Source organism: Mesoplodon bidens (assembly GCF_964165515.1).
Source record: "Mesoplodon bidens genome assembly, chromosome: 2".
Classification (NCBI taxonomy): Eukaryota; Metazoa; Chordata; class Mammalia; order Artiodactyla; family Ziphiidae; genus Mesoplodon; species Mesoplodon bidens.
The window spans coordinates 67362755-67377429 of NC_138177.1; the positions used below are offsets into that span (position 1 = coordinate 67362755).

At 51.2% G+C, this 14675-nt stretch overlaps 2 protein-coding genes across 10 annotated transcripts in view; one reads left to right on the forward strand and one right to left on the reverse strand.

The window, feature by feature from the left end:
- Window positions 1-14675, reverse strand: part of LOC308611757 (carboxyl-terminal PDZ ligand of neuronal nitric oxide synthase protein) — a 310501-nt gene that overhangs the window by 7998 nt on the left and 287828 nt on the right. For 6 of the 8 annotated variants that reach the window (XM_081223785.1, XM_081223784.1, XM_081223783.1 and 3 more), the window contains 2 exons: window positions 13144-13309; window positions 11570-11722 (listed from right to left, as the gene is read on the reverse strand). In XM_081223785.1, the coding sequence (XP_081079911.1) occupies window positions 11570-11722; window positions 13144-13309 (319 nt within the window). Of the gene's footprint in view, window positions 1-10799; window positions 11723-13143; window positions 13310-14675 lie in introns of those variants that run through there. The other 2 variants (XM_081223789.1, XM_081223790.1) reach the window with 2 other exon arrangements.
- On the forward strand, window positions 1699-6551 carry SPATA46 (spermatogenesis associated 46). 2 transcript variants are annotated; one of them, XM_081225049.1, is made up of 3 exons: window positions 1699-2335; window positions 3538-3651; window positions 4301-6551. In XM_081225049.1, exons 1-3 carry the CDS (start codon window positions 2122-2124, stop codon window positions 4825-4827), a joined length of 855 nt encoding a protein of 284 aa, XP_081081175.1. In that variant the 5' UTR covers window positions 1699-2121; the 3' UTR covers window positions 4828-6551. The 2 variants fall into 2 exon arrangements, with proteins under 2 accessions (XP_081081175.1, XP_081081176.1); XM_081225050.1 differs by lacking the exon at window positions 3538-3651.

The following is a 14675-nucleotide window of genomic DNA, read 5'->3' on the forward strand; positions in this document are numbered from 1 at the left end:
GCAGGAAACAAACGAGAGAGAGAGAGAGACATTTTATGTAGTGACCGACCACTATGGGAGTGTTACCTCCCGTCTGGGTCACCAGCAACAGCACACCAAGAGGATATAGCATGCAAGACAGGGGTCTTGCTATGAGGAGTGTAACAGACCTGGATGACCAGGTTCCCATATGCTTTTTAATAAACCAAAACAGCCGTACTTTAAAAATTCTACAAACAGGTGCTGATGCAGCCTCCTGTATTTTCCCCAATATATATTTTTTTTTTTGTGGTATGTGGGCCTCTCACTGTTGTGGCCTCTCCCGTTGCGGAGCACAGGCTCCGGACGCGCAGGCTCAGCGGCCATGGCTCACGGGCCCAGCCGCTCCGCGGCATGTGGGTTCTTCCCAGACCGGGACACAAACCCGTGTCCCCTGTATCGGCAGGCGGACTCTCAACCACTGCGCCGCCAGGGAAGCCCTCCCCCAATATTTTGAGGCCCCTTTACATTAAGTATATCTGAAGTTCCTAGCTGGCAGTGGGAGGAATGGAATGGGGCCTCCAACATGTGAATCCCTAGATTTTAGACCAGAAAGATGTTCATTCATCCACTCCAACCATCTAAATTAACAACATGGGAAAAGCAGGTGGCAGAGAGGTCTGCCTAATACTGCACAGGGAGGTAACGGCAGAGCAGGGGTTAGAACTCACATAGGCTGACTCCCAGACCCATGGTCTTTCTCTACACCATGACAGCCAAGTGAAACTGCCAATACTCTCAAAGTTGCCAAGGTACGTGGTGTCAATTCACATCCTAACACGTTCTAACGTTCCAAACCAGGCTATGAAGGAGGTACATGAGATCTCATTCTCTACACGGTCTTGCAAATGTTTAAGTACTGTGAATAAACACGGACAGGAAGACAACTCTGGAATCTCATATGCACATGCGAACTCACACTTGCTTCACACACTGCGAGGGGAGCCCACTGCTGATTACGGGCTGGGCCAGACCTTTCCCGCCCAGCACAAACATACCCACCTTTAGATCTAAAGCCCTGTATGCATCTAATCATGATGATCTAGAATGGGGCACCTTCAAGCTCATCTTTCAACCCTCTAGCAGGCTGGCCAGGTTGTTACATGACAAAAGTGAAGCAAAGAGAAGAGGCTACCTTGCCACTCTGAGTACATAGCCTTACTACTAAATTGCTTTAATGAGCAAAATGGTGTTGAGTAAGCCACCCATTTATGTTTTAGGCATTTGCTAAAAACAGACAGCACCAACCATTTAAAACAGTATTTGGTCCCTATTCTTAGGACGTACATATTGAAGTATTTAGGCACAAAGGGACATTATGTTTGTAATTTACCTTCAAATATCTCAGAAAAAAAGATGTATACACACAGAGGCAGAGAGGGAGGGAGGGAATTGATAAGGCAAATGGAGTAAAATGTTAACAATAGGAAAATCTAGATACAGGGTACATGGATGTTCTCTGTACAAATTTTATGTTTGCAGCTTTTTGTAAGTTTGAAATTATTTCCAAAGAAAAATGTAAAAAATATACCCCAAACCAAAAAAACAGAAACTAAGGTAAAACAACAAAAACATCTGGTGACAGAGGTTAGACAGATGAAAAAAGCAAAGAGGTCATTAAGAGAGGACAGCGGATCCCAGAGCTGGGGGTGGTGACAGCAATGACATGGAAAAGGGAGACTAAAGAACAGAGGGGGTGCATAAATGTCCATGCCACTCACAGGGAGATCAGCTCAGTGCTTTGTGACCACCTAGAGGGGTGGGATAGGGAGGGTGGGAGGGAGGGAGACGCAAGAGGGAAGAGATATGAGAACATAGGTATATGTATAACTGATTCACTTTGTTATAAAGCAGAAACTAACACACCCTTGTAAAGCAATTATACTCCAATAAAGATGTAAAAAAAAAAAAAAAGAACAGAAGGGGCGAATAGACAACATCGCTATCAGGTCTCTACTACATTCCTCCCTCTCTCTGGGTATCCCCAGTCAAGACAGGCCATGGAAGAATGACAAGTGAAAAAAATCTTTAAAAATTTTTTAACTTGCTTGCTACAGACCCCATCCATCTTTGAGAGGAATAACCTCACTGGCGAGTAGAATCATGTGGCCTTATTGTGATGTCACTGACATCAGAATGTTTATTGTCTGGACAACTCAAGCAGCCTCTTGGGAGCAGGTGTGCGTGACCTCCACACACTTCAGTAGTCAGAATATGGAGAACTTCTCACTCTTCAGCATTTCTGGACCTCGAATCTCTTCCTCTGCTATGGGCACTTTTCCTGATATCACGTCCTCACGTGCTACCTGCTTGCCAGGTAAACTCTCGTGCCACTAGGGCCACAAAAATCTGGTTTTCTGAAGCTTGTAATTGAGTACTCTACCAGATCATGTTACACGACCACGATTTAGTGAGAAAGTCAAATTACACATGGGAAGAAAATAATTTTTCAAAATGCTGCATACATGGTAAGTAGTTCCTGCTATTTATTCATTTCTTGCAAGGGAAGGATGGGGGAAACATTTGTTATCAGGCTTTTTTCCCCCTCTGACTCTGCATGAACTTTCAAAGTGACAGTCTGTCTAAGTAAGGAGGATGTACTAGTTTCAGCCCTATTTTGACAAGCTGGAGAAGATCTAGACTTATCAATCCATCAGAAGGAACCTAAGGTGGGGGGTAACTGATGAGCCTATCATGGAATAAAATTGAATGTTCTGAGGACTTGCTATTCAAAGCATGGTCCATGGACGTGCAACATCAGCATCACCTGGGAGCTTTTTAGAAAAAGGCAGAATCTCAGGCCCTACCTCAGACCTGCTGAATCAGAATCTGCATTTTTATCAAGATCTCCAGGTGATTCCCATGCACATTAAAGTTTGAGAAGTGCTGTTCTGTGAAGTGGTTCTCCTAAGCATCCAATTGCCTATACACAGGACATCTGTATCCATCTGTTTCCCAAACTGAGCACAGCTACTGCTCTGTAATTTGAGGCAAGCCAGCTTCTTAATTCAAGCATTAGCAACCATCAGGCAGCTGGGGTCCACCTGAACACTCTCTGGCTGTGGGTGGGAGGCGTTTTAATTAGAGAAACGAGCTTCTCGTCCTCAAAGGGATCTTGTAACATAGCTACGCGGTCCGTGACCAGACTCCCTCCTCTGGGCCCTCCAGGGACCCAAAGGCTGCAATGCAGAGTGCACACACACACAAACACACACACACACACGCACGCACGCACGCACGCCAGGCAGAAACCTGTCATCTGGTCCACATCTTATATTCTTCTTTGGAGAGGACCTTTCCAGGGTCTCAATGAAACCAGCACCCCATTTGGAATTCCCCAGGAGGTCATCCAGAATAGCTCTGCCTATGTGCATGCCACAAAGGTCATTGTTTTGCTTCAGTTTTGTAGTGCCTTAAAGCACCAAGGTTGAACCTCTAGGTATGTCTCGGGGGGAGGGGTCCCAACACGAGGACGCCCAACCTTGCTCAGCTCACCAGAGTGTTTCCTCTGTAACCCAGGCACTGCAAAGACGGTGTTTCCCACTGAGGCGTCCAGCCCAGCTCAGGCCCCGCTACCCCAGTACCAAAGCAGAGCTCTCCGTCATGGGGTGCACAACACAGTGCTCTCACCAGGTGAGGCCTTCTCTGACTCAGGCGGGCACATGTGAGAAGCTGGGGGAACAGGGGCTGCTCCCCTAAGGGTAGGGTGCCTGTGTGTGGGATTGCCGCGTGCTGCCTTTCCCCCCTGCAGTCTCCTGTCCGATGCTTCCTCTAGCAGAGACCTGCAGGTCTTCTCCTCTCCTGTCTCTCAGGCTGATGGAGAACAGCACTTTCTGCCTGACTGGGCTGTTGCAGGCAGACAGTGAGGCTGGAGAAACGGCCACAACCAGTGGTGGTAGAAAGAGGGGCTCTAGGAGGCCAGAGGTCTGGCTGTCTGCTGAGCCACCTGTGTCTATCCTCAGAGGAGGCAGAGGAAAGGTGTCTGCAGGGAGGGATGCACCTGACACATGCCAAGGCTTAGTTAGTCATTTTAAGGGGAGTCTCTACCCAGAGATCAAACTGCTTTTCTCTGGACAGCAGGAAGGCAGGCCTTAGACTGCTCTCCCCACCCCATCCTCTGCCTGCTCTCAGAACTGCACTCAAGGAAGGGCAGAGGTAACCTGAGGTCCTGCCTGACCACCTGCCTTCTTGCCCTTCTGCTTCTCCGCCCGGCCTCCAGCCAACCCAGGCCTCACTGCTCTCTGCCTGGCTCGAGGCTCAGACCCAGCCCTTTCCTTTGCAGACTGCATCTTGGGGGACCCCCCAAACGGAGAGCAGCTGAGGTGGAATTGCACCATCTACCGGCCCTGGTTCTCCCCTTACAGCTACTTTGTACGCAAGGGCAGAGAGAGCCACCTGGAGACCTACAGCTTCCCAGAGGTGCAGTGGGACGAGGGCAGGAGGGACAACTGCCTCCCAGAGGACACGGCTGACAGCATCTGCTCGTCCTCTTCCTCCCCAGAGAACACCTGCCCCCGAGAGGCCACCAAGAAATCCAGGCACAGCCTGAATTCCATAGACCACATCACATCCCAGGACATCCTAATGGCCTCCAAGGGGCACCCGGCCCAGCAGAACGGCTACAAGTGTGTGGCCTGCTGCCGTATGTACCCGACGATGCACTCCCTCAAGAGCCACATCAAGTGGGGCTTCAAGGAGGGCTTTAGCTGCAAGGTGTACTATCGCAAGCTCAAAACCCTCTGGGGCAAGGAGCAGAAGGCCCGGCCGGGAGACAGGCTTTCCTCAGGCAGCTGCCAGGCCTTCAAGTAGGCCTGCTGGGTGGCGACACCTGTCTTGTTAGCGGACAACACTTCAGGTGAACAGGGGATGATGCCTATTTATGTCCCTACAGAGAGGCCAATAAACCAAAGTTAGTGACAGCCTTCTGTCAAGTCTGAGGTCACCCTGTACCACCTGTCCTTCTCAGTCCTTGGTCCCCATCCCATTCCCCTTCTGCTACCAGTTGCCTAGCAACACCAGGCCCATCTCCCTGCCTCTCTTTTTTTTTTTTTTTTTGAAAGACAATACCCAAAGTTTGAGACTATCTTCTAAAATGGTGGTTTTCAAAGTGAGGTGCTCAGACCAGCAGTGTGAGCATCCCCAGGGAATTTGTTAGAAATGAAATTCTCAGACCTACTGAATCAGAAACTCTGGGGGGTGGGCCCCTCAATCTGTGCTCTAATTGTCCTCCAGGTGATTCAGATGCAGCTCAAGTATGAGAACCACTGCTCTAAGACCCCGGCCTTCCTGTTGGTCCCTCTGTGATCGGTCCTTGCCCTGCACCGTGGGAGAACTCACACTGAGGGAGAGGGGTTGAATGCCCTTTTCAGGTTTGGAATGCCCTTTCCAAACCAGCAGAATCTCTGCACAGTTTGAAAGCTTCTTAGGTGTTAGATCTTCCGAGGGGTGGAACGGGGAGGACAACATGCCCCACGCATAAGGCAGAAAAGAGGCAAATAGGGCTGGGGCCCATTCCCACCCCATGTACCATGATCCTTCATTTGGAAGGGACATCTCTGGCTGAAGCAGAACAGATCATTTTTGACCCAGGGGGCATCTTTACATGGCTCTGTTAAGTCATGTCTAAAAAGCCTGGTAAACATGTGAAAACACTGCTTCCTAGTACCAAGAAATGTCCCAGCAGATGGCCCTGACCCTTATTCCATTTCTGAGCAAACCTCATAGCCAACTCTGACCCGGAAAAATGGATGAGCATCGAGGGTGCAGCAAGGACATCAGTTTTGCCCATTATGTGGTTAAAGAAAAAAGAGCTTATGTTTGATGGTCTTATTTTTAGGCCTTATTTACCTCTCATTTCATCTCCCTAATGACTCAGTGGGCCCTTCACTGCAAGGGGGCATTTCCTTTCAGGGACCCTGGCACCAACCCTCCCCTTGTGTCTGCTTCCCCACTGCTTGGCCAACGGGTTGGGGTGGAGGATCTCCCCTTACCCTTCCAGTGGTCACATAGTTAAGTCTTCCGAAGCCCCACTTTATAGTTTCGCCGAGCTGCTTCTGCTTATCACTGTTCTGCTAAAATATCATTGGTGGGGGCTTCCCTGGTGGCGCAGTGGTTGAGAGTCCGCCTGCCGATGCAGGGGACACGGGTTTGTGCCCCGGTCCGGGAAGATCCCACATGCCGCGGAGCGGCTGGGCCCGTGAGCCATGGCCACTGAGCCTGCGCGTCCGGAGCCTGTGCTCCGTAACGGGGGAGGCCACAATGGTGAGAGGCCCGCGTACCGCAAAAAAAAAAAAAAAAAAAAATCATTGGTGGTTCTTTTGTGAGAGACAGGCTGGCTCACACCCCCATCACACACCAGTCCCTTGCTGTGAGACCACCCCCAGTCCTGCACCCAGTCCCCCACTCCTCACCTCACTCTTTCCCTCACCCTCCACCCACTAAGTCAGAGTCCCAGAGTCTACTTGATTTGCAGGCTACAACTGGCCTGGGAGCCAGGACATGCAGGGTCCCACCCACTCACTGAGGGGCAGGGTGGTCTGCAGGCAGCCCTGACATTATGCCATTGCTTCCAGGGCCCGGTTCCCGGAGGGAGCAAATGAGTGACTCTGGCGAGCCTTTAGTTCTCACTCTGACCTCCTGCTTTCCTAAATGGAAAGGTCACCGGAGCCCCCGGAGGCTTCTCCTTACAGACGCTGCTGTGCACGTGTGTCCCCTTGACAGGGCTCCTGAGGGAGTACAAGGAGGGGGACACGGAGTGGACTTGAGGAGTCCGGTCACAGTCTCAGCATGGTCTGTGGCAGGACCAGGCGCGGAATCACTCCTCATCTGGTCTCTCTCCCTGTGCCCAGCCCTCACTCCCTCCTCCAGGGCATCCACATCATGGGCACAGAGCACAGCTTAAAAGAAAAAAAAAGAGAGAGAGAGAGAAAGCCATCCAAAGGCCAGGGACCGAGCCCAAGGGCCACAGCACATGCTAATCATGGCCTGGCAGGTGCGAGAATTTAGCATTTTCTCCCTAAGGACAGGGTACTTTCCACCTTTCACATTTAACGTAGGGTCATTATGACCCCAGTAGCTTTCTCAGTACAGAGTTCTGAATAGTTTCCACACAGCAGAAAATGCACGCAGAACACAACTGCACCCAGCAGCACAAACACCCCCCGCCCAGTTAATTAGGGGGTAAACTGTATTGTGCCCTGGGCCACTGCCAGGCATTCTGCTGGGTGCTTCTAAAATACAATCTCATCTACTCTTCATTACAGCCTTATGTGGTGTGTTGTATTCCCATTTTACAGATAAGAAAATAAGGCTTAGTTCAGTTCACTCAGCCAGAAAAGGGCAGAGGATATGTGACTGTGGTTGATCTGACCCTCCAACTTTCCTTCAGGCCTGGCCTACCAAAGTATCAGGTTTAACAAAACCTCTGCCTTCAAAATGGCTATGCATTCCAGTCAGGGGAGCCTGGTTTTCACCATGTGGGTTTTGCGAGATCCTGCAGCTCCATATTTCTCTAACATCCCTCTCTGCCAGCATCCCTCCTCTCCTTTCATCTCTACTCCCTGCAGGAAAGCCCACATCTCAATGAGTCAGGACTCCTCTGCTGAGCTGTGTTCCAGCGACACCATAATCCTTCTAGGCAGGTGTGGGAAGAAGTCTGTTTGCCTCCAGTATGGACATTCCTGGAATGGACCCATTCAGAAACCTACCAACTACATATTTCAGACATTTAGTCGGGGAGTCAGTGAAATTTTATAATCTTGATGATCTTAATTATATCTGAAAATATCTATGATGTACTTTTTCAAGCACTCAAAACTTGCTGCTGCCGCCCATATAGTCCAGTGACGTCTGGAGTTTGAAAAGACCTGGGGTTTGGGAGAGTCCAAAAAAAAAAAGGGGTATAGCCTAGGCATTACTGACATTTTGGGCTGGATAATTCTTTGTGGTGGGGCTGTTCTGTTCACTGTAGAATATTTAGCAACATCCCTGGCTTCCAACCACTATGTTCAATAGCCCCCTTCCGAGCTGTGACAACCAAAAACGTCTCTGGACGTCACAAAACATCCATCCCTTGGGGGAGCGAAATCGCCCTTGGATAAGAACCGTTGGTACAGCCCGATCCTGCAAGGCTGGTCTGAATAAACTGCCACTGAAGGCACCACCTTCCCCTGCTCCTTGAAGGAACACACGAGTTCTCTCTAAGCACCACACACGCTTGGGAATCGTGCGTCACAGAGCTGATGCCACCGGGCTTGGGAAGTTGGGAGGCAGGTGGGGGAAGGAGCAGGTAGAAGAGAAAAGGCAAGAAAAGACAATGGAAAAGCTTTTAGAAACAAGAAAGGTTTATTTAGCAAAAGCCACTAGACTAGTGACAACATCCAGGGAGTAAGTGCACTTACATGAACAGAATCTTTTCCCAGAGAGTTGATCCAACAGAGTTAATGCTACACAGTTTTAGGAAGTAGAGGGCTCAGGGGGAGGGGGCAAAGTGGGAGAAAGCAGTCAGGCAAAGAGAACATAAAAGGAATACAACCCCTAAATGAGAGTTGAGAGAAGTGAGGCTATGAAGAGGCTTTATAGACAGCATTGGTATAAGCAGGAATATGATTTTCAGTCCCAATATACAGTCCATCCTGTGCAGAGTTCTTTCCTGGCTCTGCAACTGTGGGAGCCTTGTGTACCCAAGAGTCTGCTGGCACCCAGGAAAGGCTGGGGCAGGTACAGTAAGGGAGGCGCCCCTGGTGTCCACTTGGCCTCCATACAGGGCAGAGGAAAAGGATGAAAAAGAGGGCGGCAGGAGTTGAGTTAGCAGAGCAAGAAGCAAGGAGACAGGAGGACAGGGTGACATTGCTCGGAGATCAGGTCTGCAACATTCCCTTTCCTGCCCAGTGGCTGGTGACCCTTCAAGGCCCCTAGATCTGTCCTTTGTCTCCTTCACCTCCAACACACCTAGTGCGCACTGGTGTGGGTCACACTGAGGAGGATGCCAACACACAAACCAGTGCTCCAGGGAGGGCCTGAACTGGGGAAAGAATGGGGCCGAGGTGGGTGGAAACCACTGTGGGGCACCCCGAGGGCAAGGGTCTTAAATGGGTCCCAAGTCAGCGGTACATAGAACTAGTCTCTCCAATTCTTCAATCTGTCCACCGTCTCCTTTCTTCCTTCCCTTGGCAAGGTTTTCAAGACCCTTTTAGAAACTATCCCCCCCACGCACTCTTCTCCCCAACCCAAAGAAGCCTTCTCCTACCACATTCCACACACCTAATCCACTGGCCTCTGGCTTTGTCCTCAGCCCCTGCTTGCAGGCAGTGGGCCTGGAGAAGCCAGACCTTCCATTCCCCTGAACACCCCAAATTCTAATGAGCTAAGAGGTCCCACACTCAAGGAAGCCCGGGTAGGATTTTGTAAGCTAGCTAGAGAGGCTCAGCCAAACCAGACTCCTAACCTCTCTCCTTTGATTTCATGGTTCTTCCTTCCCTTGTGTATCTGGACCTACTACCAATGATTAATTAGAAAGCGTAACAAAAACAGGACCAACTCTCTCCAACCAAATGCACATTAGGAAAGAACACAAATCTACTGTTGATTCAAACACCCTGGAGATTCCCATTCTCTTCTCTCTGGTCACTTCTCACAAGCCTATGCACACATATACACCTTCCTTCACACGTGTGTGTCAATGCCAGCACACGTGTACACACATGCACACACACACACACCCGTCCCATTCCACGGACACCCTCGTGCACCAAGGAAGGCTAACACAAAGCTACATTTATTTCCTTAATTTGGACTTTCTGGTCTAGAAGAAATCCAACTGTAGCTATAAGAAAAGATCTGCACTTCCATTTCTCTATTTTATAAAGCCAAGTTAGGCTTGAAGAACTCAGTTTTGCGACCACATCCTTACCGATTGATCCCCCAATAATACTGCAGTCTGGGTCTGTGGTTTGCTGTCCAAGATAAAGACTTATTTCCCCAACACTTGGCACTAGCATATCTCAGCTCTCTCTTTAGGCACCTTTAAATCTGTTAACAGCCACTTAGGGCCTTATTGGAACCAAGGACAAGTAAGCTAGCCCTCCCTGCCCCAATCAGCTCACTGTACCAGGTGGTAATCTCTAGGCCTAAATGGTAGAAGAGAATTGCACCTGGCACTTTTTACAGGTGTGCTCGAGGCATGCACCCACAGGGAGACAGGTCAAGGGCAAAGTGACTATCGTCTCTGACTTAAGTGGCAGTGATTCTGAAGAGTGGACTTGAGCGGTCTCAGCTACCAGTCTATGTTTGCTTTTTTTTTTTTTTTTTTTGCAGTAAAAACTGACCACTACTGCCCAGTGCAAGGGACAGGTTGAGAGGTAAGGCAGGGGGCTCCAGATCTCTGAGGCTTTTATAGAGGCAAGAGTGCTACAAAAGCTTCAGCTGGCACAGCCCCTGAGGCAGGACACAGGGGAGAGAGGGCAGCTTTCCAGCCTCCATGTGGATGAGCTGGACTTGCAGGCAGGAGGTGGGCAGGGCATCCGCATTGAGGAATCAGACCTAAGTGATCTGGGGCAGGCAAGAGGTTGTCCTCCCCACGGGCTTTCACGGCAATGACAGTAAACTCCCAGTCTCCCTCAGTAACACCACCTGAAGCCCACCTAGAGAAAATGATTGGATCCAATTCATCTGAAAGCTTATCCCTGCAATGTGACACATCCCAATTCCACGTTCACACTGAAAGGACTATCCTGTCTTTCAGCCTAGAGCGTTCGACCTCTACAATCTTTGCAAAGGCCTAGAGAAGGAATTCCTCCCACGAAGGTCAGGGGAGAGTTAGGCAACTGGTAGCATCCTGATATCCAAACACAAAGTACCTGAGAAGGTACCGATGGCTTCCCTTCATAGTCGGGACCACAGAAGTGGGGGGGGGGGTTGCGAGGGGGCATCACACGACAGAGCAGGGGAGCCTGATGATGCAGCGGGCAGGGAGCAGGTCCTTCAGCAGCCTGGTGGTCCTCAAGAGGGACCCTCTCCCAAGCCATGGGCTCTGAGAGGCCCCTTGCCCAACCACCGCCCACCCAGGAGTCACAAGCAGGAGGGAGGACCTGATTCACTTCTGGGAATCCAATGTCTTCCCCACTTGACCCTCCAAAGCGAAACCCTAATCCTTTTCTGAAACTGTAAACGCTTCGGGGCCCCTGGGTATCCTCAGCAGTGCGCATGCGCCGGCAGCCCCTACCCGGGCAGCAACCAGACTTGGCCCTCCACACCTCGGCCACGGCCTCCGCCTGCTAGCACCACGGCACCTACACGGCGATCTCATCGTCCAGGCTGTCGCCCAGCTCCTGCCTCTGCAGGACGTTCCGCAGGCGGGGCAGCTCCTCCCGGGACCACGAGTCACGTTCCTCGCTCTCGTCCGTGTTGGATTCGTACTCCGACGCGATGCCTGACTCTCGGAACTTGATGAGCTCCAGGCTGCCCAGCAGCGGCTCACCCTGAGCAGGGGGCGGGGTGTCCTCGGGCGGGAGAAAGCGGAAGCACTCCAGCTTCACCAAGCAGTCGCGCCTACCTAAGGGGCTGCCCACTGGGTGGGCGAAGTCGGCCAAGCCCGCGCCCAGGGGCGGCGAGTGCAGGTCCTCTGGCTTCGGGGTCGTGGGGTCACAGAGCACGGGAAGAGCTCCAGAGCGGAAGGTGATCTCCAGCAAGCTATCCTGGGAGCCCACTGGAATGGGGTGGGGGGGGAGAAGAGGGGGAGGGGCGACATTAGCAAGGTGGTTGGTCTGAAAGCCACCGCTGGCCCACCCAGGTCCCTGGCCAGTTGAGCGAACCCTCACAGGGGCTCTTCAGCCCTTCCTTCCACCCCACACAGCACAGACAAGCCAGGCTGAAGGGGAGGAGCTCAGGGGAGGTGGTAAAGTCAGGGCAACGACAAACACATGATCAGCTGGTGAGGCCCTGGATGCCTTGAATGGGGTGTGTGGTAGGAAAAAGCTACAAACTGAAGAGCTACCTTAAAAGCATGTAGTAACACTTGGTGCAACCTTGTAAACTGGCATTAATTAGAATACAACAGGGCCGTGATAAACAAAAATAAAAATCCAGAGAGGCTTTCAGAGTGGTGAAGTACAGTGGTTCCCCATCCATAACTTTTGGGCCACTTTAAAAACACAGAGTTATCAGCCCTGCCCCAGATCTACCAATGCAGAACCTCTGTGGGTTGGATCTGGGAATCTCCATCTTTTAAAAAGCTCACGGGATAGTTTGGGAGAACTACTGGTATAACAGGGAAAGCATTAGACCTGGGTTTGAATCTTGGCTCCACACTTTGCTAGTCCTGAAACTGTGGGCTGGTTACTTAACCTGAGTCCATTTCCTCGTCTGTAAAATGGGCACACCACCACCTACCACTATAGGGATTAAATGAGATTATGTATATGATCAATGGATATCGGTCCACAGCCAGTGTACACTCAGAGCAGCAGACAACCCAGAGACAAGCTCAGGAGGAAGGCATGGAGACACACTGTCTTCTAGTACTTCTCAGTGCAGCCTGGGGGTGGCTGGGCGTAGAGGCAGGCATCTCAGGCTGGGAGCCAGGCAACCTCTGCCACTAACCAGCAGAGCTAGCTGGCCACAGTTACTCCTCTGCCTTATCCATTAAATAGACGGACTGCTGCCAGCCTTTTCTATGCTGCCGAGTTGTGAAATAGTACAGGGAGAGTAAACTACTAAACAGTTCGATGTCTCCTGCAGAGCTCACAGAGAGCACGATTCACAACAGGTGCTCAGTGTGTTTCGACTGGAAAAGCCCTCTGAGAAAGAAACGGGCAGCCCTGCCTTACGTGTAAAGAGCCCGGGCCCCAATCGAGGAGAGGCTGGGTGAACATGTGGTCGTGACTCCCGGGGACTTTCAAGGTCAAGTCTGGGCACTGGGCTAGAAGGCAGCCAAGGCCCTCTCTGGCCCTGCCCTTTTGTAATTCCATGAAATGTACGGATGGGACAAACAGAGCTGCCTTTGTTTTCTGCTGGGATACTAGGTCAGGTCAGGGGTCCAATAAAGCACCACCAAAAAGCTTTAGGGAAGAGAACATGTGGTTCCAGAGCTTCCACATGGAGGTGAGGCTGGGCAGGGCCCTGGCTTACTGGCGTTCTGTCCCGACAGCTTCAGCTCCAGCTCCTGCACCTGCTTCACCAGCAGAGAGATGTGCTGAAGCATGTCCTTGTTCTGTAGCAGGAGCTGGTGCACGCGAGCCTGGGCCTCCAGCCGCGCCGCAGCCTCAGCAGCCAGCTGGTCCTTCAGCAAGTGAACCTGCAGGGGAGGAGGAGGCAGAGAAGACAGCGAGAAGACAGGACAGAGAGAAGAGAGGCACGTGAATGCAAATGCGAGTCACTGGTGGACGGCCAGGACCAGAGACACCTTCCAGGTTCAATTCAAGACAAAGAAGCCCTTCCCCGGGCAAAATGGGCACCCGGGTTTGCAATTCAGAGGAGAAGCCGAAAGAAGCTGCTCGCTGGATCTCTCTCTGTCCTGAGTGAGGGCCATGATGTGTCACTCATGTACAACTCAGAGCCCCACACCACGGGCCAAAGGTAGGAAAGAGTTGGGCCCCAGACCCTGCCCCCTGCTCCATCCCTGTCGGAACTCCTTTGACAGCTAACATATTACTGCTGTGCTGAGGCAGGTACGTTTTTCTTATCTTGTCTTTTAAAAAACGAAACCAAAAACTGATATACTGACCCACTAGCTAAGAACAGTGTCACAGTAAACCCCCTGCAATCTTCCCTCTCCCCTTCCTCGCATCCAAATACCGTGAGAAATAGGAAGCCCTACACATGCCCTTTCTAAGTCAGTGAAATGGCTGTAATGGTCTGTGTTTCCACATCTGTGGGTGGGTGTCAGCTTCCTTCCCTGACCTTCCATTCCCTTTTTATTTCCCAGGGCGCCTGGGAGCATGCTTCATACCTGGCAAATGTCAAACGTTTGCTGACTGACTAATAACAGGGCCTCATCCAGCAACCCCGGCAGGGCTGAGATAAACAGCTTTACAGAGACGCCCTCTATGAGAAGAGGGGGACCCTCAACAGCTCTCGCCTTCTCTCTGTAGAGCAACTGGCAATGGCATACCCCGAATGCTCAGGGCCCAGTAGGGTCTGCTCTTCGGGTGCAATCTGGGTGTGGGGATACAATTCAGTGGGAGGAGAGGTGGGGTGATTCTGTCAGGACCCTGGTTTGAAGAAACTGAGTCACGAGACGATGACAATATTTACACATATGTGATTTTTCTGCTAAGAAGTGGATAGAGGGGTCTCTAGGAGGGTTTCTGAAGGTCCCTGAATAAGCAGAGCTGATGAATTTGGTGGCCTGGACCAAGGCAGCCTGTGGGAAAGAGGGTTTTCTTGAACGGAAAACATGGTGTGGATAAAGACACAGGGTCGGGATGAGCAGGGTGGGAGAGCTGGAACCCGGAGCGGAGGAGAGAGAAGGAAGGAACTGGAAAAGCCAATTCTCTGGCTCGGACAACAAATGCTCTAGATTTCTGAAGAGCAATCTGCTCCAAAGAGATTCACGTTCTATCAGGGAGTAAAAGACCCTGTCCACCCCACCGTCTGGCCAAGCCTGACCCAGGGTCCTGCCAGCCCAGTGTCTGCCCTCCCAGCAGCCAGCACTCGGAGAT